Source organism: Phacochoerus africanus, chromosome 15 (assembly GCF_016906955.1).
Source record: "Phacochoerus africanus isolate WHEZ1 chromosome 15, ROS_Pafr_v1, whole genome shotgun sequence".
Classification (NCBI taxonomy): Eukaryota; Metazoa; Chordata; class Mammalia; order Artiodactyla; family Suidae; genus Phacochoerus; species Phacochoerus africanus.
Genome location: NC_062558.1, coordinates 125,189,488 through 125,213,710, shown reverse-complemented (window position 1 = coordinate 125,213,710; position 24,223 = coordinate 125,189,488). Strand labels below are relative to the sequence as shown.

General features: G+C 45.5%; 1 protein-coding gene across 4 annotated transcripts in view; it reads left to right on the top strand.

Moving 5' to 3' along the window:
• Window positions 1-19,889, top strand: part of LOC125115610 (actin-binding LIM protein 1-like) — a 226,269-nt gene extending 206,380 nt beyond the window's left edge. For 2 of the 4 annotated variants that reach the window (XM_047759833.1, XM_047759834.1), the window contains exons 5-6: window positions 17,516-17,642; window positions 19,478-19,889. In XM_047759833.1, coding sequence (XP_047615789.1) covers window positions 17,516-17,642; window positions 19,478-19,709 — 359 coding nt within the window. In that variant the 3' untranslated portion in view covers window positions 19,710-19,889. The remainder of the gene's footprint in view (window positions 1-17,515; window positions 17,643-19,477) is intronic. The other 2 variants (XM_047759837.1, XM_047759835.1) reach the window with 2 other exon arrangements.
• Window positions 19,890-24,223: the final 4,334 nt, after the last annotated feature.

The following is a 24,223-nucleotide window of genomic DNA, read 5'->3' as shown; positions in this document are numbered from 1 at the left end:
AAGGTGGGGTTAGAGACGGGACTTCTCCCTACCAGTTTGGGGCTGTATTTTTGTTTCATCTAATCCTCCTCATTGTTTGGTTTAAGAAACAGAAGCAGGGAGTTCTCATGGTGGCTCAGTGGTAAAGAACCCAACTAGTATCCATGAGGATGCGGGTTTGAGCTCTGGCCTCGCTCAGTGGGTTAAGGATCCAGCATTGCCATGAGCTGTGGTGTAGGTCGAAGATGTGGCTCGGGTCCTATGTTGCTGTGGCTGTGGCATAGGCCAGCAGCTACAGCTCCTATTCAACCCCTAGCCTGAGAACTTCCTTATGCTGCAGGTAAAAAGACAGAAAAAGAAAGAAAGGAAGGGGGGAAGGAAGAAAGGAAGGAAAGAAACAGAAGCAGGATATTTTTAAAAGCTTCCAGTCCTTTTCCTCCATGCAGTTTGGGAACATGGTTCCTCATCCCAGCCCCACCAAAACGGTTATTCCAATTTTTATTAAACATTTTTTTGTGGTGTCTATATTTTCTCTTTTACATGACGTAGTTGTTATGCACATAAAAAGAAAAAAATAAGTATAAACAAGTATCATATTCAAATACAGTATACTTCATGCTGGATTTAACAGTTACCACATTTGTGCAAATTGTTGGACCAAATCCCATTTTCTTCTTTGCTCCCCATGGATGAAATCCCTTTTCTCTGTGCAACCGTTTTGGTCAGAACATTTTTATTTTCAACAAGTACGTGTATATTTAGATAACTACTCAAATAGCATTTCTGGGGTGTGTGGGTGTGAGTGTCTGTCAAAAAGAGAGCTCTTATAGATGGATACACACATGCAGAATACCCAAATGAGGCAGGCACACAAATACAAGAGCAAGGGACTTTTCAGCAAGTTTCTGAAATTCATTGGCGCATAATTACAAAATACTTGGTTGTTCCTTGTAATTTTTTAAGAATTGCCCTATATTTTAAAACTATCCTGATGTTACTTTGATTCTTATTTTGAAAAAAAATTTAACTTGGCAAAGCTTCCTAGATAAAAGCCAAAAAAAAAGGAAACTCTTTGATCATGGTCAGAGAATTGATGGAACATATCAGAGAACCAAGGTCCTCCTTTTCCCTTGAACTGTTCTTTCAAAAGCAAGTTTGCTCTTCTGAACCGAAATTATATTTCACACTCTGTGGCTGGTTTCCCGTAATCACTAACTAGGAGGTGAAGACAGTGTGAGAGGAAGAGAAGGGAAGGGGGCGGACAGAAGCGAAGTCCAGGCAATGACAATTCACACAACATAGGCTTTGCTTGTGCTCCCTGGATAGGGGTGCAGTTTCTACTTCAGCCTCTAGGGGGAGGTCACCGTGTCTGTATGGCTGTGAGTTAGGGAGAACTTCGGGTGGGCTGCCTGCAGTGTCTTGGGCATTCTGCTTGGTGCTTCTTTTCACATTACGATAATCTTTTCACCTTTATACCTTTAGTTTCTAGTTTATTTTCTTCTTTAGACATTCACGTAATACTCACTGTGTTCAGGCACTGTATAGCCTGTTTACAAATTTTCACTCCTTCAATCCTCATAAGCACCACATAGGTTGGTACTAAAACTATCCCCTTTTCATAGAGGAGGAAACAAAGGACCATAGATGTTAACTCATTTGCCCAAGGTTACCCAGTGCTGGAACGAGGATACAAGCCCAGACTGCCTGACTGCAGATGCCATATTACTGCCCCTGGCATTTATTGAGAAGGAAGGTCAATTCCTGATTTCCAAAGGTGGTGTGCTGAGCCTCGGAGCAGTGACCTGACTCGTCTGCGGACTTACTGAGTGTCTACCTCCAAGGACTGTGCTCTGTCTCTGAGCCACGGTTGCCTCCCTGGTAGGGCCAGGTTTGGTGAATGGAAACCACCAGGATGTCATTCATAGAAATAAACTCCTTCAGTTAAGGATAATTGCCCCTGAATTGGTTAAAACGCTAGCTGCTTCCATTCTAATGCAATTTGAATTCAACAAGCAGCGAACATTATATAAACATTATATAACATGGAGATAATAGTAAACGTTGCCTCCCAGTGTTATAATGAACTGCTTTTACAATATTAATAAAAAAAAATAGCTTCTCATGTCTATAGCTGATTCATCCTATAGAAATAAAAATGCCCAGGAAGCGAGGAGCTTTCCTGGAAGGTTACTGACACTCCTTTAAAGCCTAACTCCTCTCCATTGATGGGCTGTCTCCAATCACCCTTTCCATTTCAAAGGGTGTCCGACTTGTGTCTGATTGTGTGTGGGTTTGACCCATTGAGGCGCTGAAGCCTCACACACATATACACCCAAATCCACCTTCCTTTCCTTTCCTCTCCTCAGAACAGCATTGTCATTTTTCCAACAGCAGTTGGAACTCCTACAGTATGGAGGCGAATGCTCTAGCGTGGACAGAACTGAAATCATTTCAGATAAACAGCCATGTGCATGTTTTCAAAGGGGAGGAAGAATTTTTCAATTATTTTACTTTTCCATTTGGTTCAATAGATTTTATTTTTTATCTTATTTTATTTTATTTTTTTGCTTTTTAGGGCCGAACCTGCGCCATGCGGAGGTTCCCAGGCTAGGGGTCAAATCGGAGTTGTTGCTGCCGGCTTACGCCACAGCCACAGCAACGCAGGATCTGAGCCACATCTTTGACCTACACCACAGCTCACGGCAATGCCGGATCCTTAACCCACTGAGCAAGGCCAGGGATTGAACCTGCATCCTCATGGATGCTAGTCAGATTTGCTAACCACTGAGCCACAACGGGAACTCCCATGATGCAATAGGTGTTAATAGTGGCAAGATAATTTTTCTTTTGTCCTTAGGGATCCTCTCAAAGAATCATTTACAGGTTGAGTGGGACTTGTCTACTGAGGTTTTGACAGTAGGTGGTGGGATGACAATCTGACGCTGGCCTCTGACTGCCTGGGTCACGCTCTGGCTCTAGCAGTCTCTTTACCCCTCCATCCTCCACATTCTCATCTGTAAAATGGGATGGCAGGAGGGACTTACCTTGTAGGAGTCCATGGGTAAATAGATAAAAGTGCTGAATACTTATAAAACAAAAACTTACTGTTCTGGCATTGACTTCTAAATTTCTGTGTAGGACAGTCTCTCCTTTTTGTGTCTGTGCTTTCTTCACGCTGCTGTTCCTGGTGGCTGTCTTTATCTCCTCATTTGAGATTTTCCAATATAGAAAACCAGTAGGAGTTCCCATTGTGGCACACACATATACACCCAAAATGAATCCAACTAGGGACCATGAGGTTGCGGGTTTCATTCCTGGCCTCGCTCAGTGGGTTAAGGATCTGGTGTTGCCGTGAGCTATGGTGTAGGTCACAAACACGGCTCGAATCTGGCTGTGGTACAGGCCAGAAGCTGTAGCTCCGATTCGACCCCTAGCCTGGGAACCTCTATATGCTGTGAGTGTGGCCCTAAAAAAAAAAAAAAAAGCAAAAAAACGGTGAAGGCAGAAACACCTGCACATATACAGCCCACAGATTGTTGGATTTGACTCATGGTGGTGTGTTTTATGGCAGGGTCTCCAGAATGGATCAGCCCTACCTTTTGGAACTTTCTTCCTGTAGGACAGGATGGCAGAGGAGGCTTGGCAGGGCACTGCTAAGGAGAATGGGTTCTGGACAGATCGGTGGCTGGTTCTAATTCCAGATCCCACCATGTGCAGTCTGCTTGGCCTTGAGAACTTAATCTCTGCCTGCATTTCTTTGTCTACAAAATGGGAAACAATAATAGTTCCTTTCTGTTGGGTTGTTGTTGGGATTCATGTAAGTAAAGTACGTAAAAGTTTCATGACACCTAATAAACTCATCCCAGTGTTAACCATTGTTCTTTAGGAAGTTATGAGCCTGGAACTTGAACTTGGAACTTTAGAATCAGAAAGGAACAGAAGAGGGCATAGCATAATGGTAGAGACCCCTGGTCCTACCCCTTCTAGTCATGGAGCCTTGGGCAAGCGATGTGATGTCTCAGAACCTCCTTGCTCTTATCTGAAAATTGGAAAATAGCTGCTTTTAAACGTTATTATGAGACTCAAAGAAACTATTACATGGGAGGGCAGTTTAAAAGGAGGAAAGGTGCTTGTGAAAATAGCACATGGGGAGCCCAAAGAGAACAAAGGCTTTTGAGAAGTGGGGAAAAATGAGAGCAAAATGAGAGCAAAGGGTCCAGGTCTCTGGAGGCCTTGAGGAATTTGGTGATAGGGAGCTCAGTTTCACCTGAAGGATGACCAGATGAAAACAATGTTCTAGAAAGATTAAAGTGGTAATGATGATAGTGGTGGGCAAAATTCAGTGATTTAGCACAGAGATCAGGGCTGGGGAGACCACTGATTATGGGTATAGGTAATGGCTGTGAGAAAAGATGAGGAAGATGAAAGGATGACGTCAAAGAAAGATATGGATGTCACGGATTCATTCAACAAACATTTCTTCGAGCACCTACTATGTTCTAGTCACCAGCCAAACTCTTTACTGTACAGTTAACATCACATATTACTATGATATATTGGCCACAATTAAGGAACCAACATTGGTACATAACCTGCTGCATTTTAATGGTTTAGATGCGTGCCCACCTCCAGCACCCAGATAATGACTGATTAAAGATAAGGACCCTGCTGTCTTTCTCTCTTATACAAAGTGTAGCACATAAAGCCCCAGATAAATGTTCTGGAGAGTGAATCAAAACCATCTCAACAGGACCAGTAACAATCTGCTCTTTTTAAATGGGTTGACGTGTTCATTGTAAAACAATACCAATATTACAGACAAGTACAAAGAAGGAGATAAAAATTGCCTGAAATCCCATCACCGTGGGTTCATCTCTATTAACATTCTGATAGACATTCCCCTGGATTTTGCTTTCAATTATATAGACACGTGTACAGTGATACATACATTCTTCCCATAGCATTTTGTTCACGTGTCTTCTTGCCAAAAATCTTTGTTCTTTTGAGTGTCACACAAAAGGCTGAAAGCTTTGAGTTTGCTTAGGGCCCCTGGCTGCACAGCCAGCTCACATGTGTTCTGGCCAAAGTGGTGCTTTGCATTTCTGTGGTGGCAGTTGTCACCGCCTAGCCCTGCTCGTTCTTTGTATGTTTATCTCTCCAACCAGACCCTGAGCTACCTAATGACAAGGACCGTATTTTTTGTCCCTGTGAATAGCGCTGTGCACACAGCAAGCTCAGGAATGTTTGCTGAATGGGTACATCGAAGCCATCCCAGGAGACCCTTTGAGGGAGTAAATCTCAACTCCCAGGTCCAGAACGTTGAGTTCTGACCGCTGCTCGAATGATGATGGCTTTTGTGGGTTTTGTGAAATTACCTAAGTACAGCCTGGGTGCATGAGGGTAAGGTGTATTGGCATGATTAAATGTTTATTTTCTCATCTTATTTATAAGTTTTCCTCTTATTTAATACAAGGGGGGAGGGGTTACTGCTTCAAATAATTTGGTTGATGACATCATCACACTTTTTTTTTTTTTTTAAAGTAGAAGCATCAGAGAATACATTTCCTGACTTTGAGTGTGAGGTTAGAGGGAAGTGTCCCCTCCCTGGGCCCTTAAGGTACCAGCCCCTGGCCTGGAGGGACAAGCGTTTAACCTGGCAAGGGGCTGCCAGTATTGCTCTACTTGAGATGGATTGAGAGTTTGGAATTTACATCATAGCCGAAGGTACCTTACAGACGAAGGCCAAGGAATGCTGCAAAAAGGGATGTTAATGTTCAGATTTTTAGACTGAAATCTGCGACAATCATGAATCAGACATAAAGATCTCAGAGTGACCTGTCTTTTCACTTAACCAGACCCTGGAGAGTTCCCACCTTATAGGGAATAGGTCCAACTAAGGTGCAAAAGGTGAAAACGAGTACAAAAAACTGTTTCAGTGGATAGAAAGTGAATGGTATTTTGTGATTTGCTGTTTTCATTTCACTAGATATGCCTTTTTAGATCCACACTTTCTGACAACTTCCCAGTAAAACTGGAACTTTAATGATGAGAAGAGCAGTTATTCCCCAGTTTAATTTCTTGGCAGCAATAGAGATTTAGCTGCTCAAAGGACTGCTGTGTACCTATGGTTGTATATAGGCTGTGCTCAGGGGGATGCTGAGAAATTACTCTCAGCACTTTTCTCCAACAGGAAGGGAGGAGTAGCTGGGAGATAGGGAGGGAAAGGAATTATTTTTAGTATATATACTAAAAAAAGCTTAACCATGTGTATGAATTACCTATTTAAAAACAAAGTACATCAAAAATAAAATAGTTAAATTAATTTTTTTAAAAAGCCCATTGCAGACTGAAGTCTCTTTGCAGGTTTGCCCTTGCTGTGACCTTCAGCCATGTATGTATTAAGTGACTGGTTGCATGATGAAAGTACCGAAACTGACATTCTGCCCCTTTTCTTCTTCCTGGCTTTGGAGTAGAATAAATGAGCTGATGTTTGCTAATGAGCACTGAATCCGAGAATCTGACGTAAAACTCAAGTATGATTTCCCCTTTGGCAAGAGCCCTGTAGGCTGGGTGACCGTAGCCAGTTAAAGATTTATTCTTCAACTCTTTTACCAAGTTAAAGTTTATACTAAATTAAGGAAATTAGTGCAAGGACAAACCTTTTTTGGTACAGGTTTTTTTTGTTGTTTTTTTGTTTTTGTTTTGCTTTGTTAGTTGAAATCCACATAACCTAAAATTAACCATAACCTAAAATAAACCTTTTTAAAGTAAGTATGTAGGTACTTTCTCAACATTGTCCAACTACCACCTCCATCTAGTTATAAAACATTTTCATCACCCCAAAAGAAACCCCTGTGCCCATTAAACAGTTCCTCCCTATTCACCCCTTCTTCCAGGCCCTAGAAACTGCCAATCTGCTTTCTTTGTCTACGTATTTACCTATTCTGGGCATTTTATACACATGGAATCATATATACGTGGCCTTTTGTTTTTGGCTTCTTCCACTTAGCATCAGGTTTTCAAGGTTCATGCACATCGTAACATGTTGGAATTCAGTTCTTTTCATTTAATTCCTGCTTAATAAATTCATAGTCAACTCTTGGAGAGGAAAGACAAACAGCCTGGCTCCTTTTAATTTCTCATTCAGATGGTGGTCATGAACATGAGAACAAACACACCCAATCCTGATTAAAGGAGAGTCCTTGACCTTGAGGATCCTTAATACTCCTATCCAAATTCTATGAGCACAGCCTTAGGGGTTAGTGTTAGAAGTTGCAAATGTGCAGGAGTTCCCATTGTGGTGCAGTGGTTAATGAATCTAACTAGGAACCATGAGGTTGCGGGTTTGATCCCTGGCCTTGCTCAGCGGGTTAAGGATCCGGCATTGCTATGAGCTGTGGTGTAGAGGTTGCAAACTCGACTCAGATCCTGTGTTGCTGTGGCTGTGGTGTAGGTCGACAGCTACAGCTCCAATTAGACCCCTAGCCTGGGAACCTCCATGTGCCACAGGAGCGGCCCTAGAAAAGGCAAAAAGACAAAAAAAAAAGTTGCAAATGTGCAAATGGCCTATATTTATAAAAATTATGACCAAAGTAACTGAAATTCTATCAGGATATGTGATACACACTTCGAAAGGAGGAAAGATAGGATTTATTGCCAAATAAGAGCAGTCTCAGAAAATGGCTGTTTCTGAGCCTGCCTTCAACTTTCCCAGTCAGGCTGGTAACCTACTGCTGGGATCGCCCGTGAAAACCTGTTTGTTGTGCAGTGTTGTTTTCCAAAGACAACAAGAACTTTCACTTAAAATAGCAGGTCAGAGGCTGTTCTGGCTTGTGATGTTTCCGTCGTGGCCATCAGGAGAGCAAAGGGAGCAGCTGACCCAGCCAAGGGACATGGGTGATTGTGCAAAGCCTGGTTCAAGGTTACATAGTCAGGCAGCACATACCCTTTTAAAATAATTCTGCATCATTTGTAGCGAATTTGAGATGGAAACTCTTGAGAGCCTTGAAACCCCTTTAGCCACAGGATGGCAAATACACTGCTCCTACGGGAATATCCTGACTCACCCCACCCCACCCCCTCCACCCCGGGTTTGTCCTGTGACCCCATGGATTGCTGTCTGGCAAATGGCAGCATAGAATTTCAGAAGTTAAAAAGTACTTTTAAAAATTAATTCTGGAAAAGTACTTAGCCTAACACATTTGCAGTTTCTGTTCTGTTTTGCCCTCTATCTGTCCCTTCTGATGATGACCTCATACCCCTGGTATTTGCTGTGACATGCTAGAGAAGAAAATTGCAGACTCATGTCAGGGACTTGATATGGACTGTGGCCAGCCAACCGTTGTCAACCCGTAGATGTCTGGTTGGAACCTGGCAACACTGAGCAGCCCAAGTGAAGGTGAGAGGTCAACAGTCAGCAATGTCCACTTGGTAGATGGACACTCTTTTTTTTTTGGTCTTTTTGACTTTTCTAGGGCCACTCTTGTGGCATATGGAAGTCCCCAGGCTAGGGGTCTAATCAGAGCTGTAGCCGCGTCTGCAACCTACACCACAGCTCATGGCAATGCTGGATCCTTAACCCACTGAGCAAGGGCAGGGATCGAACCCACAACCTCATGGTTCCTAGTTGGATTCATTAACCACTAGGCCACGGCGGGAACTCCTGGACACTCTCATCACTACCAAATGATGTGGTCTTTTTGGTCACAGTTTTTCAAATACCCAAACCCCTTACAGATGTTAAACCTGTAAGCCAAGCCTTATTGAAGGGATAAAGAAGAAGGAGAAGAACAGAAGGAAAGTCTGAATTTTTTTAAATGCAGGGGTTACAAATTCCAGGTCCTGCAAATAAGGGCCAGGCTGGTAACACAGGTGCATTCAGTCAGTTTGAGCTAGATGTCAGGTGGCAGTTGCCATTTAGGCCCTAGCGAGGGATGGGAACCCTGGCAGGCTGGAAATATCTGTCCTGTATAAAGGGGACAGCCACTACGTGCCTCCCACAGTTATTCCCATGCAAGAATTCAGGTGCTGGAGGCAGAGCAGATGTGTTGAAAGCTTGTGTCAGAGGCAGCTTGTTAACCTCACAGAATCTGACCCATGTGCAGGTCACTCTCATCTCCTGTCTCTCTTTTTCGATAGAACAGCTGTCCTCTGGCATTCTGCATCCACTGTGTTATCACACAAGGTCATGGGAAATCCATATCCTGTAGGAACCACTGAATGACAAGCCATGATGTCATTAAGTTCAGGATTCAAGTTAGCCAAACCCTAGAACTGGGTGTTTTTTTGTTTGTTTTCCATAAAGCTCCTTAAAATACTGACTCCTAGCCAGGGATAAAGTGCCTCTAGTTAACAGTCTATTAAAAGGACACCCCTTGAATATTTTACAGGGTCTCCAAAGTCTTATTCCACTCTATTAATAATGGCCTAAATCTAAAATGATTTTGTGTCTGTTTATTTTTCATCCCCGGGAAGAGCCATGAACTTATGTGCTAATCTTTGTTGATGACAAGCAGGGTTTCTTTTTTATGATTAGTTTTAGAAAAGGATTCCAGGGAAAACTTGAATGTTCTGGAACTTATCTGGGCCATGGTATCAATACTGAAACTTGATTTAAAGAAAAATTCTTCATTTTTAAAATTTTACATAAAGGAAGGAAATACTCTGAGTTCACTTAAAATCCTTGTGGATATTTTATAACATCTTAGTATCTCAGCAAGTATTGAAGAAATGAGCAAAGTTTCTTTCTCTAGTCCCTTTTACAATTTACATTATTTTCATGATAATTCGCCACTCTGCCTTAACCTCACGTTCCAGTTTCATGTGGCTCTTTTTTGCCCCTTGGTAGCAGAAGAGGCAATAACTGGGGGAACACACATATGGTTGAAGGTTTAAAACCTAGAAAAGCCCTGTAATCTGTAAAGGCCTGGGTTCGCATTCAAGTGCCTGTGAGACCAGATTTCCACTTTGCAGTTCTCGGGCCACTGCTTATCTGTGTGACCTTGTGCAGCCCTTGGGCCCATGCTGGGCCTCACTTTCCTGTGTGCAGAATGAAGGCTTTGCATCAAATGTCTTCTAGTCCATCTGGCTCTCCCGTGTCCTGTGACCTGTGCAATGCGGGTCATTGCTATCCTTCCAGGTTAGCGGGAGCCCCAAGGGAGGACTGAGATAAGGTGTGGAAGGTCTTTTAAAAGTTAAAAGGTGGAGGAGTTCCCATCGTGGCTCAGTGGTTAACGAATCTGACTAGGAACCATGAGGTTGCGGGTTCGATCCCCGGCCTTGCTCGGTGGGTTAAGGATCCGGTGTTGCCATGAGTTGTGGTGTAGGTCACAGATGTGGCTTGGATCCCGAGTGGCTGTGGCTCTGGTATAGGCCAGTGGCTACAGCTCTGATTAGACCCCTAGCCTGGGAGCCTCCATATGCTGCGGGAGTGGCCCAAGAAATGGCAAAAAAAGACAAAAAAAAAGTTAAAAGGTGGGTAATAACAACAACAACAAGAATAACATGAACAGGGTGATGCTGATTATGGAACCAGAGACATCAAAATGCCTTCCCCACCGCTGGCCAGTGGGCCTTGGTTATCTGTTAAGGGGAAGAGGAAAGGGAGGTTTTATGGGATTATCACAGAGTGCCTGACCCTCTGCGCAGTGATTTCACATTTGCATACCCTATTTTTTTTTTTTTTGCTTTTTAGGGCTGCACCCCTGGCATATGGAAGTTCCCAGGCTAGGGGTCAAATCAGAGCTGCAGCCACCGGCCTACACCAGAGCCACAGCAACGCCAGATCTGAGCCACGTCTACAACTTACACCACAGCTCCTGGCAACGCCAGATCCTTAACCCACAGAGCAAGGCCAGGGATCGAACCCATATCCTCATGGATACGAGTCGGGTTCGTTTCGGCTGTGCCACAGTGGGAACTCCACATTTGCACATCTTTTTTTCCATCCTCACCGCAGCCCCAGCACCAGCACGTAGGAACTGTTCACTGGCCCCTTTAACAAATGAAGCAACTGGAGCCCAGCGTTCCTTAGCCAGCCTAGGCTCCCTCAGTTCTATGTCAGAGCTGGAATTTCACCCCAGGTCTCTTTGCCCCTGAAGCCCTTAATCCCTGTGAGTTGCACAATCAGTGTCTAGAATGGGCCAGAACACTCGTGGGACAAAATAAAGTCTTACTTTTTTCCTTTGGCTACTTCTATTACCCTCTTTTGGAGCTCCCTTTCTCATATCTTGGACAGATCTCATAGCTTTCTGGTCACTTTCTCCTCCTGAAAGTCCAGTACAGCTGAAAACTCTATGCTCTCATCCACATCAGAAGCTGCCCACTCACCTGAGCTCAGGCTGGACCCCAGGAGGGGACCTGCAATGACGAGGGGGCACAGCTTCTCCTGCGCCTTCTTCACCTCCTTTCTGTCCCGTTTGTGGCTCCTTGGGAGGTCGGGAGGGGGATTAGAGGTAGAGGGGACAAGGTGTTACCACTGGCATTGGCATGCTTCTCTTTCAGCTAACGCTGGCTGGAGACTTTTTTTTAAAAAAAGTAGGTAGCTCCCATTGCCACTCAGCGGGTTAAGAACTCAGCAGTCTCCGTGAGGATGTGGGTTTGGTCCCTGACCTTGCTCAATAGGTTAAGGATCCAGTGTTGCCTCAAGCTACGGCATGGGTCAAAGATGCGGCTTGGATCCAGTGTTGCTGTGGCTGTGGTGTAGGCTGGCAGCTGCAGCTCTGATTCGACTTCTAGCCTGGGAACATCCATATGCCACAGGTGCAGCCCTAAAAAGAAAAACAAAAACAAAAACAAAAAAAGGCTCATTTTGAGTTTCTTGACAAAAGTGTATACTTTCTGGCTAATCTGTTTCAGCAATTGCCCTCCCCACTTCCTCCCCAGCCTCAGGTCCTGCTCCTCATAGCCTCTGACTTAAAAGTCTCCCCCTACCTCCCCATCTCGCCCCCAGCAAACAGCTTTCTCACTGTAGGTTCATTCAAGATACTTGGGCGTGGGTACCGCACAGGACACAGGTGCATCCCCAGTGAACCAAACATTGGCCGTGCTCATCCCTCCCACTTCCGTCTTCTCCTTAGCCTGCCATCAAGAAGGGCTCCAGCCAGCTTCCTGCCTTTCAAATCTTCCACATACAGCAGGCTCCAGACTTTTTGTTCATGACTGCTGCTAAGCTCCAGGACAGTCCAGTCAATTCGTCCCAAGAATTCTAACATGAAGCATCTCGTGGATCCCAAGGCGGCACCAGGGCTTGAGCGCCCCACTCAGCAGCATCTCGGTTCTCTGGGGGTCCCCTAATTCATCTCACAGCACAGGGGAGAGAACACCCCATTACTGCTGTGTGGACAGCTCCCTGCCCCTTCTCCTCTATACCTTTTCAAGTTTCTTGTTTCAAAGTAGCGAGGCAGTAGGGCTTAGGGTCATCAGGAAGGTTCTACTCCCCTTTGGTGAGTCCGACAAGGGTATTCCTTGCTACCTGCTCTGGAACGTGAAATATTTATCTTCAGCTCTAAGACTGTAGCCAAAAATTTCCAGACACTGAAGGAAGTCCCAGTCCACATTCTAGAAGCTTTGGTCCCAGATGGGCATCCACTGTGAATGGTAGCTTCTTCCTCCACGGGTGGTTCTGGGCATGACTGATGCTGGAGCAGGTGGGACTGCTTGGGGATTCAGTCGCCACCCTTTTCTGTAGCTCCTCCATTCCTCAGCCTGCTGTTCAGAGAGCCATCTTCGCCGAGTAAGATATCTTTTTGGCTCTTAGTCTTCCCAAATGGGAAATTCTAGGAAGGCAGACAGAGTTCTCAAAAAGAACATGGGGATCCAGGCCGACAGGACCTTAAGGGCAGCCCAAGTGATGACACCTTTCTTAGCTTGCGAATGCCATATTCCTTCCCAAGAGCCATTTGTCACCTTCTTCAAATTCAGTACTCTTGAGGCCCAAGTGTCTGTGGTGTGCCAAAGAGAGAGAGATTAAAGGAGACAGACAGGGTCCCTATTCTCAAGGATATTTATTACCTTTGAACAAAATGATATATAAATATGGAACTGGGTGTGTCCTTGGATGGTGGTGTCACTTGGAGGAAGTTGCCAAGTCTCTGCTTTTCTCTTGGCTCCTGGTGCCAAGAATGAAAGGCTTGGGGCTGAGTGTTTAAGTTGTCACCGTTTTCACATTTGGTCACTGTGTGTCCCGGAGAGAGGACTAGCGAGTTGCTAGAGGGCTTGATTTCCTTAAGGCTGCTCCATATTCACCTATTTCCCACTTTGGCAATAATTGCTGTGCCAATCACCAGCTTTCTATATTTATCAGCAGCTGCTTCAGTGATGTGGAAACAATTTTCTCAACAGCTGAAAAACATGAAGATAGAGACGAGGACATTTCGTTCTTTAGGAAAGAGCTTAGTTGAAACAAGCACGAGAAGCACAAACCCTCAGCACACACCTTTTCATCTCTGCATCTTTCCACTTTCCCCAGCGTGACGTCAGGCTGACAGAGAGAGGATGGCTTTGCCAGGAGAAGCACAATGTGTCACCTCTGCGGAGTACACCGGGATAGTTCGAACTGGCTGACCCTGGCCAGTTTTCTGCTTTCCCAGAGGTGGTTTTTGTTGATTTGCACGATGTGTGTCTTGGGGTTTGGGATGAAGGAATCCCATCCCCAGCCTCTGCTTCCAACCCAGTTTCACCAGCTGGCTGGCTCTAGGCATTCACATTCAGTGAATGCTTCTCTGTGAAACATAATCAAGGTCAGTTGTAGGGCATCCATCCTCCAAGGGACACTGCAAGGCACAGAGAAGTTCAGGACGCCACCAGTGAGGTCAGAGGCTCCCAGGGTACAAGGCACTTTGACTCCATGCCTGGGAAGAATCAGAAAGATTGGGAATTCCCTCTGTAGTGCAACAGGATCGGTGGCATCTCTGCAGCACTGGGATGCAGGTTCAATCCCTGGCCTGGCACAGTAAGGATCCGGCATTGCTGCAGCTGTGGTGTAGGTGCAACTGCAGCTCTGATCCGATCCCTGGCCTGGGAACTCCATTTGCTATGGGGTGGCAAAAAAAAAAAAAAAAAAGAATAAGATTATGGAGAATAAGTACTGAAGAGTTATGTACCACATCTGTAAAACCCTTGCGCGGTACCTGGTTCACCAAAAACCTTAGGTGCAGAGTGATCAGAGAGGTTGTTACTACGCTCAGCTTGTCTCCACTGCTGTCAGAACTCTGGGTTATCTGGGCATTAATGTGCTAATAAAAATGGCAAGACAGAGTCAAAAAACCTGGTTTCTAGTCCCAGCCCCTGCCAAGGAAAGGGGGAACCAGGTGGAGTGCCTAACAGGTACCAAGCGTGCTAAGGGTTAGATGAAGCACTTCACAAGGCAGAGTTTCTCCTCGTTCTCAGAGCAGCCCGAGAAGTTGGCCAGCATTTCACGGAGGAAGAAAGGAGTGGTCAGAGAGGAACTTTGCCAAGCTCGTACCCAAGGCTTCCTCATTCTCAGCCTGCGTTCTCACCATTCCACCTCTGATCCCTCTCCACCCAGGGCTGTGCAGGGAAGACCCGGAATAGTTCTGCCAACCCCTCTGAGCCTGACTGTAGAATCGAAAAGCCATCTCTAAAGTTTATTTTCTGCTTAAAAAATTTTACCCACCAGCATCTTCCATGTTCTTTTAAATCTTTACTGCCACCTAGTGGGCATAATCTAATCAGAAGAATGAAGACAATTTTCAATTCTGTTCACTGCCAGTCTGGAGTTCCCTGCTGGCTGCGTGGGTTAAGGACTCGGTGTTGTCACTGCTGTGGCTTGGCTCACTGCTGTGACTCAAGTTCAATCCCTGGCCTAGGGAACTTCTGCATGCCGTGGGTAAGGCCCCTCAAAAAAACCCTTGCCACTTCATCTTAAATCCGTATTGTGCTCCTAACCTATAAAAATTGTATTTTGGAACAAATATCATAGCCTTCTATTTTCATCCTTATAGTAAACTACCAGATGTGTGGTCCCCTTTGTAAGATTTTTGATAAGATATTGGGAATCGTATAAAGCTCAGCTTTAAAAAAAAAAAAAAAAGAATAATTCTTTGTGACCAGATAATATACCCTCAGCTTATAATGAGCTATATATGTAAAGAAATGCTAATCTGCAATATTCATAACTCATGTGCCAGATGTATTTTTAACTTTATAAGTACTTATTTGTTCAACTTTTTTATTTTCTCGCGTTTTAAAAAATGAGCTTATTTTATACATACTGTTTTACAACTTGTTTTTTTTTCTTTTTCTTCTTTTTCACTCAGTCTATTTTGGCTGTCTTTCCATGTCAGCCCACAAATATACCTCATTCTTTTAACAGTATGTAGTATTCCATTATTGGCTCCATGGTGATTAATTTAATGAGTTACTCATTATGTCTGCATAGGCTATTTTCAGTTTTAATGTTAAAAAAATGCTGTGGGTAATGAATATATATTCTTCAGGGAATAGACACACACACACACACAGGCACACACACACACAGGCACATACACGTCCTTTTGCAAATTTATTTGTAGGCTAAATATCTTAGACATAAATTTGCTGGATATAAAGGTTATGTAAATACCCACTGGCCAAAAGTCATCAGAAACACACCTGGAGTTCAAATATAAATATAAACCTGGAGTTCAAATGTATATATTATATAATAAATATAAAATATATAATATATAATGCAACATATAAAAATTTATATGTAAATATAAATATATAAATATAAACATATAAATGTGTGTATCTATATAAATATGTGTAAATATAATACATATATAACAAATACATGATAAATATTTATATATTCAAGTGTATTTAAACTACAGCAAAAGAGAAAACCAGAAGAATTTGTGAGCCATCTCTGGATGACATTTGGAGAAACTTTAATAGAATTTGTGCTTGTGCTAGGTACAACTAGGGAAGTTTTTCTAGAAGGAGAGAGCATTCAAGGTGGGCTAGAAATATCATGGATGTGGTCAGAAGAGGGGGTGTTTAATCATTTTGTTATCAAGAGGCCCTGTCTTTATTCCATGAGTGTTTTTTATGATCAGTTAGGGACATCAAGGGCATTTTTCCAGTAGTGCTTTCTTTCACTTTCTCAGGTACATTGATTTTAAATGTCTGGGGACATCTAAATTGCTTTCCAGAAAGCTTGCACCAATTTATAGGCAGCCCTCAGAGATATTGCATGTTCAGTGGATGGGTTCCAGACCACCGTGATAAAGCAAATCCATCAATAAAATGAGCCACACAAATTCTTTGCTTTCCCAATACATATGAAAGTTGTATTTAGACTATACTCTAGTCTATTAAATATGCAATAGCATTATGTCTAAAAAGGCAATGTACATGCCTGAATTAGAAAATACTGATTTATTGAGTATCAACTGAGCATTCAGCGAGTCTCAGCAGGAATATCAAAGAGCAGGATCACAGATCACCAGAACAAATATAATAATAATGAAAACACTTGAAAAGTTGGGAGAAGTATCAAAATGTGACACAGAGATGCTAAGTGAACAAACATTGGGAAAAATGGCCTCAATAGACTTGATCAAGGTAGAGCTGCCACAAACCTTGAATTTGTAAAAAAACAAAAACAAACAAAAACCCCTTGTCTTTGAAGAGCCATAAAGTGAGGTGCAATAAAACAGGGTACACCTGTACATTCTTCTGGGTTCTTTTAAATACTCAGCTACCCTAACAATGAATGAACTTAGTAATCAGAATAATGGCAGTTATAATAAGAGCAAACATTTATAGAGCCCTAAGTCCCTTATTTTATGGAATCCTCATCAGAGCACCCAAGACAGGCGCTAATAACATCTTGGCTCTCATATGAGGAAACCGAGCCTTAGAAAAGGGGAGAACTAGCCTGGGTCACATGGCTAGCCAGCACAAGCTGGGGTTCAGCACCAGGCTGTCTCCTTCCAGGGCCCACACGCCTCACTATGAAGAAATCCCTTTTATCTGCTTCCCGAGAGCCTGCCACGGAGAATTTAAAGCTGAGGAACTAAGGGCTGTTGAACTGAGGATCCCACATCTTCGAAAGTCTGGCAGAGGTTGATAAGAAAGTAGAGTCCTGTTTACAGAAATGAGACTTCTGGCCAGGAATCGCATATATGGTGCTGAGGAGGCATCCAGCATGGGGTGCTCAGCTGCTCACCTGTGCCCTCAATTAATAAAGGCCCAAGAGAGCTTTCTTAAAATCACAGCCAGTGCCCTCTAATTAAATATTCTCTGGGCCAGCTGGAGCTCAGAGGCCGTTTAAATCACCCCCGAGGAAACAAATGGAAGAAGGGCATCCATCCCCTGGGACCCACCGAGGCTCACGACGTTCCCGTGCTGCGTGAATGTGGGGCCACTGGGAAAGATTTCGTTCAGGGCGAGACCTCGGGATGAAACGGCACTTAAGTAAATATTTATGGAGTGTGTGATGAGTGCACCCTAGGGTTCCGAGCCGACCTGCGTGCTTGGATTTAGCAAAACAAACGTGGAGTGACCGCTGGTGGCTGCTCTTTTCCAGATTGTGCTGGCTGTGGACGGGATATCAAGAACGGACAGGCGCTGCTGGCGCTGGAAAAGCAGTGGCATTTGGGCTGCTTTAAATGCAAGTCCTGCGGGAAGGTCCTTACCGGAGAATACATCAGCAAGTAAGACTGGGGCCTGGGCGGTGCGGATCCTTTCAGCCGGGATGGGGCCCACTGTGGGGCTCCCTGTAGGCCTGCTTCTGGGGATCCCACCCTCTCCCCTTAGACGTAAGGAGAAACAGTCACATCTCTCAAGCAACATGAACTTTTTGCTAGAAAATGTTTGAAAACAATGCGATTCTTCTGTTGGAGCCACAGTTCGCCTACTATAATTTTAATGAACTGTTGATCATTGTCTCAGGCAACAAAGAAGCTGGCATAACGATCGGCTATAGGTTGTAACCAGTGAGGCATTTAGTAATTTACTTTCGCTGATTTTTTTTTTTTCCCTGCTATTTGGAACTAGTAAACCTTTATCCTCCTTCCAGGTCTTGGTCATGTGTGTAGACGTCTTCTCCCACACCCCCAAAAAAACCACTCAAAGTCTAGGCACAGGTTCCATTAGGACGGATGCACCAAACAGCCCACCAAGGGAATGGGTTCGTTAGGTTCAGACGCTTGTGTAGAAAATAGAGTAGGTGAAGTTTTTTATTTTTGTTACTGTGACCTGGAGAAACTAGTTACAGTGGTTACCTTTTAAATTGAGGAGGAGGAGGAGTTTATCAACCTGATGCTCGCCAAGTCCCTTTAACATCCTAAATAAGGGCCAGTCTCCTGCATCTAAGAATGTGGATGGCGGAGTTCCCATCGTGGCACAGTGGAAACGAATCTGACTAGGAACCATGAGGTTGCGGGTTCAATTCCTGCCCTCGCTCAGTGGGTTAAGGATCCGGCATTGCTGTGAGCTGTAGTGTAGGTCACAGACATGGCTCGGATCTGGCATTGCTGTGGCTGGCGGCTACAGGTCCAATTAGACCCCTAGCCTGGGAACCTCCATATGCTGCATGTGCGGCCCTAAAAAAGACAAAAAATAATAATAATAAAAAAATAAAGGAGAAAAGAATGAGCGTGGGGGGTTGGGGGTAGGGGCGGGGTAGGGGCAGGAGGTCCAGTGGCAATGAGGGAAATTTTCCCCTTATTGATTTGAAAAAATGTTCTCCAACCAGGTGAATATATTACCTATTCCAAAAAAAAAAAAAGTGGATTTAACTTAGGGATATAGTGAAACAAACCAAAGAAATAACTTGGGCCCCACCCGCTAGGAATCTGATTCTGCAGGTCTTGGGGTGAAGCCACAGTATTAGCAAAGGAAGCCCAGTGTGGGAGATTCTGAGGCACAGCCGAAGTAGGAAGACAAAACCACTCAGCTTGTGAAGTAACCCTGATGGGTGCGAGGCGCTGGGTCACTGAGTGGTCTGCAGCGGTGCCTCTTAACTTTTCCATGCAGTGGCACCCATGGAAAACAATATTTGTACCATGTCCTCAGGAAAATGAAGGAGGTTGCAGGAAACTGCAGGTGATGCCTTGGGCCCCCCAAGCTCCCCAAGGGCCAAGGGGATGGAGTCTCCATGCCATTGGGAGGCTCTGGCATGTGAAGTCAAGGAGATGGAGGTGGGGGGGGGGCACAAGGAAGAGGAACCCTGGGACCACAGCTGCAGCCCACGTGGTGCCAGGAAGGGATGCTTGCTGGTTAGGTCTGAGGCAGACCAGGAATCGGCAGCGCTAATCATTGGCTGTTATTTCCACGTGGCTCGGAGAAACCTCAGCGCTCTTTCTGGGTCATTTAGTTTTGTGGGGTTTGATCCTGTCTGACCAGGTCTCCAGGCATGTGACGCTGATGCCGGTAGGAGAGAAGTACTTTCCACCCCTCTTGTGCGGGAAGGGGCTGGGGATGCAGGGGCTGGGTGTTTTCCTTCCCTCGACTGCCTCTCAGCAGCCAAATGTTCTCTTTCCTGCAGGGACGGCGCGCCTTATTGCGAAAAGGACTACCAGGGCCTCTTTGGGGTGAAGTGTGAAGCCTGTCACCAGTTTATCACAGGGAAAGTCCTGGAGGTAAGGGACAGACGGGCTCCCCTCAAAGCCAGAGTCACTTTCCCCAAGTCCCTCCGAAACACACGGGTCTCTTTCCATGTTTCCCGTCTTTTTCTCACGTGTGGAGGAAAGCAAGTCGTTTGCAGACTAGTCGCTTAGAGAACTAATGTGTCGTCCTGTCTTCCCAGGCAGTTTCTACCCAGGGTTCCTATGGGGTTTGGGATGGAGAATTTGCAGGAAAAAGGAAGGAGGAATTAGGAATTCATAATTAGGGATTGTGGAATTATTCCATCTTCTATCAGGAATTCTGTAGAAGGAAAGGGTATACTAAATTGTTCTTAGAAATGAGAGGGAACAAAGAGTGTGCTGAAGCCGTGTGTGTGTGTGTGTGTGTGTGTGTGTTCCTGTGTATGTGTCCGAGTGTACATGTGTGTGCTCTTGTGTGTACACGTGGGAGTGCACAGTCTCAGGGAGCAGAGGCTCAAAACAGAAACTAAGAAAGAGTCGTGAAAGGTGAGAGCCTAGACCTCCCCTCCCTTAGAAAACCACATCCTGTGTGAGCCCCAACACCCTGTGGCCCAGGCTGAGCTGAAGCCTCTAAGTGCAGGTGTGGCGGCCTCGGCCCGGGGAGCTTGCTTTCTGCTGTCGCAGCAGCAACCCCACCTGCTTTGGCTGCTGGGCTGAGCTGGGCTCCTCTTGGGCCAGAGGCCGGCAGTGGACGGGGCAGAGGCCAGAGTCTCTGCCCTGCTTCTCACAGGCCTGTGGGGCGTTAACCCACTTGGATGGACAAAGTAAAGCTTGCCTCACACCCGCCCCACGTTTCAGGGCGGAGGATGTGTACCGAGCGAGGTGAGTCAGGACGCCCAGTGGAGTCCTGGAAAGGGGACCAGCTGGCTGAGCAATCCCCACAACCACGTTCAAACTTCCCAGCAGGCTGTGTTTTAGGGACACAGGACATGACTCTGAAAGTTCCCCAAAGTGTCCCTGGGCAGCTTCTGGGGAGTTTCACCAAGTCCAGTGTAGCCTTCCTAAACCCACAGCAAGCTCCGCAATGCCTTTCTGGCCGTGAAGCACAGAGGGACCAGCACTGGTTCTGTGCTGGGACCTAGTCCGGCTAATCTGATTAGGAGATGAGGAAATGCATGTTGTCAATGCAGCTGCCTCTGACCCAGGGGAAAGGCGTTTCAGGAAGAGGGAACAGCAATGGCAGAGGCTCAGAGGACAAGCATGGCATGTCCAAGAAACCAAGTCTGTTAGATGGGAGCAGGCTGAGAGAGATGAAGCCAGAGGAAGGGGAGAAGCCAGAACATGAGAACCTGGGTCCCATTCATCAGTTTGCCTTTACCATGAGACTGGTGGGAGCCATCAAAGTGATTGTAGGTGGAGTGTCATGTGATCAGATCAGACTAATGTGTGAAGAATGGCTGGGAGTCCTCATGGGCGTGAGCTCCATATTCACAGCAGCTCTGGGCACACCAAGCCTACAGGAAAACAACGCAAGAGTGCATGGATGGATGGGTAAACAAGGTGGTATGTACGGACCAGAGACTATCATTCAGCCTTAAAGGGAAGGTGACCTGACTTACACTACAACATGCATCAGGCTTGAAAACATGATGCTAAGTGAAAGAAGCCCGGGGCAAAAGGCCACCTATGTACGATTCCATTTCGATGGAATGTCCAGAATCGGTAGATGCATAGAGAGAGGAAGCAGAGTGGTGTTTGCCTGGAGCTGGGGGGAGAGTGGGGGTGGGAGGTAACTGCTTTGTCGTATGCACTGGGGGCAATGAAAATGTTTTGGAGCTAGATAGATGTGGTGGTTGAACGACTTTGTAGCTGTCCTAAATGCCATGGATTCTTTCCCTTTAAAATGGTTAATATCATGTAACTTTCAACTCAAAAAAAAAAAATGTTTTTTTTTTTTTTATCTTTTTAGGGCCACACTCGAAGCACATGGAGGTTCCCAGGTGAGGAACTGTAGCCCCTGGCCTACACCACAGCCACAGCAATGCCAGATCTGAGCCACATCTGCAACCTAGACCACAGCTCATGGCAATGCCAGATCCCTAACCCACTGAGAGTGGCCAGGCATCGAACCTGCGTCCTCATGGATACTAGTCAGATTCATTTCCACTGAGCCATGGCAGGAACTCCCCTCACTCAATTTTTTTTTTTTAAATAGATGGAAAGGGAGTGAGAATGGAGACAGGGAGGCCAGTTAGGAGAACTCTGGACACAGAACAGTGGAGGCACTCGTTGGAATCAGCCCTGAGAAGTGGCCGCCCATTCCCCACACATAGGGAGGAGGAGGGGTTTTCACGGCCTTTCCAGGAACACTTTCAATGTGAGTCTGAGGATGGTCAGGGCTGGGTCGGGGGCTCAGGGTGAAGCACATCCCTAGGAAAACTATTGGAGAAGATGAACGTGACCCATGCAGAGGGCAGCTTGAAGTCCAGTGGTCTTATCACAAGATGCAAAGAGCAATGGTCCTTTCCTATCCTCTGAATGTGTCCTCGTGCCTCCACGGAGCCCCCAGCACTGCTCTCAGGAGGGGACCTTGAGTGGGACCCGACAGCATCTCCTTTGGGCTTCCCAAACTTTGATCTGCTGCCCAGGACTGAATTAAACCTGCAGAGTTGGGAGCAATTGGGAAATCTTAAAACGTCAATAAGGGAGTTCCCATTGGGGCACAGGAGAAATGAATCTGACTAGTATCCATGAGGTTCGATCCCTGGCCTCACTCAGTGGGTTAAAGATCTGGCATTGCCATGAGCTGTGGTGTAGGTGTAAGACACAGCTCGAATCCCAAGTTGCTGTGTCTGTGGCGTAGGCTTGCAGCTGTAGGGCCAATTTGACCCCTAGCCTGGGAACTTCCATATGTCATGGGTGCTGCCCTAAGCAAACAAACAAACAAACAACAAAAACCCCCCAATAAGGAGTTCCTGTTGTGGCTCAGCAAGTTAGGAACCTGACATAGTACCTGTGAGGATGTGGGTTTGATCCCTGGCCTTGCTCAGTGGGTTAAGGATCTGGCATTGCCTCGAGCTTCAGCATAGATCACAGATGTAGCGTGGATCCCACATTGCTGAGGCTGTGGTGTAGGCGGGCAGCTGCAGCTCCAATTTGACCCCTAGCCTGGGGACGTCCCTATGCTGTGGGTGTGGCTGTAAAAATCAAAAAACAAACAAACAAACCCTCAAAACCTACCAATAAGATGAGCTTTAGGCTTATCGTGGTGATCAATGTATAAAAATCCCAAATCCCCATGGGGTGCCCCTGAAACTCATACACTCCTGTGTGTTGATTCTAATTCAATCACAAATACATAAATAAGACAGTCCTAAAACACCAGAGCTCTTGCCCAGATGTTTGGCTGTGGCAAGAAAGGCGGGAAGACAGGGAGCCCAGCTGCCAGCTTGGAGCCCCCACATGTGTGGAAAGCGTGGGTTAAAGCAACCGTCTCCTCAGTCCACAGATGGGGACTGTGTCCCCTCAAAAGAGCTGGGGAGACGGGGAAAGGGCTGGCGTGTGTGATTTAGCTCAACAGCTGTGGGAAGGCACCTCTAAAATAAAACAAGGTCCAAGAACATGCCGTTTTGAAGATACATCTGCTTACTCTGGTGTGTCTGTCCCCCCCCTCCAACTCCCACCCCCGAAGGCCTGAGTAAATCAGTATCCTCGGCATCTGCCAGGGCCTGGCATCACCAGGACTGGCCCCAGGCCTCCTGGGGGGCGCTGGGTGAGGGTGAAGGCTGGGCTGCTGTCCACACAGGCCCTCAGAGGTGGGGTTTCTGGCAGTTTGCAGTGGGGTTCTGGAGGATTCCAGACCCACCCAGTGGGCGTGCCATCCCCTTAGATGGGTGTGTGGCCTCAAAAAGTTCCTGCACCGTGAGCATCCTGACACATGACAGCTCGTGAGTCAGTCTGGCTTGGCTCCCCGTACAAATCAGGACTGGTCTCCACACTCTGCCTTTTATCCTCTGACCCACTGTGGGTGAAGCATGATGATTCTGGATTTGTTGTAAAGCCTGTAATCGCTGTTTTTTGGGGGGTTTTTTTCCCGATTTTTAAAATTATGGCAAAATCCACATGACATAAAACATACCATCTTAATTTTTTTGGCCACGCCTGCAGCATGTGGAAGTTCCTGCACCACAGCAGCATCCTGAGATGCTGCAGTGACAATGCTGGATCCTTAACCCACTGTGCCACAAGGGAACTCCCTTAAGTATTTATTTCTAAGTGTAGAGTTCAGTGTATTAAGTATGTTCGTAATGTTGTGAACCATTACCGCCATGTGTCTCTATAACTATGTCTTATAAAACCTAAACCCCATAACTTATTAAACAATGATTCCCCCTTCCCTTATCCCCTCAGCCCCTGTCTGGGACCATCTAATTTCTGTCTCTATGAATTTGACTACACTGAGTATCTGATATAAGTGGAATTATACAGTATTTGTGTTTGGGGGGATGGGCTTATTTCACTTAGTATTATGTCCTCGAGGCTCATGTTTCAGCATGTGACAGGATTTCCTTCATTTTTTAAGGCTGAGTAATATTCCATTGTACGGATATGCCACATTTTGTTATCCATTCTCTGATCTTTGATTTTTTTTTTGTTGTTGTTTTTTCTAATTGATTTTACCCATGGAGATTGTAAATGGTTTATTA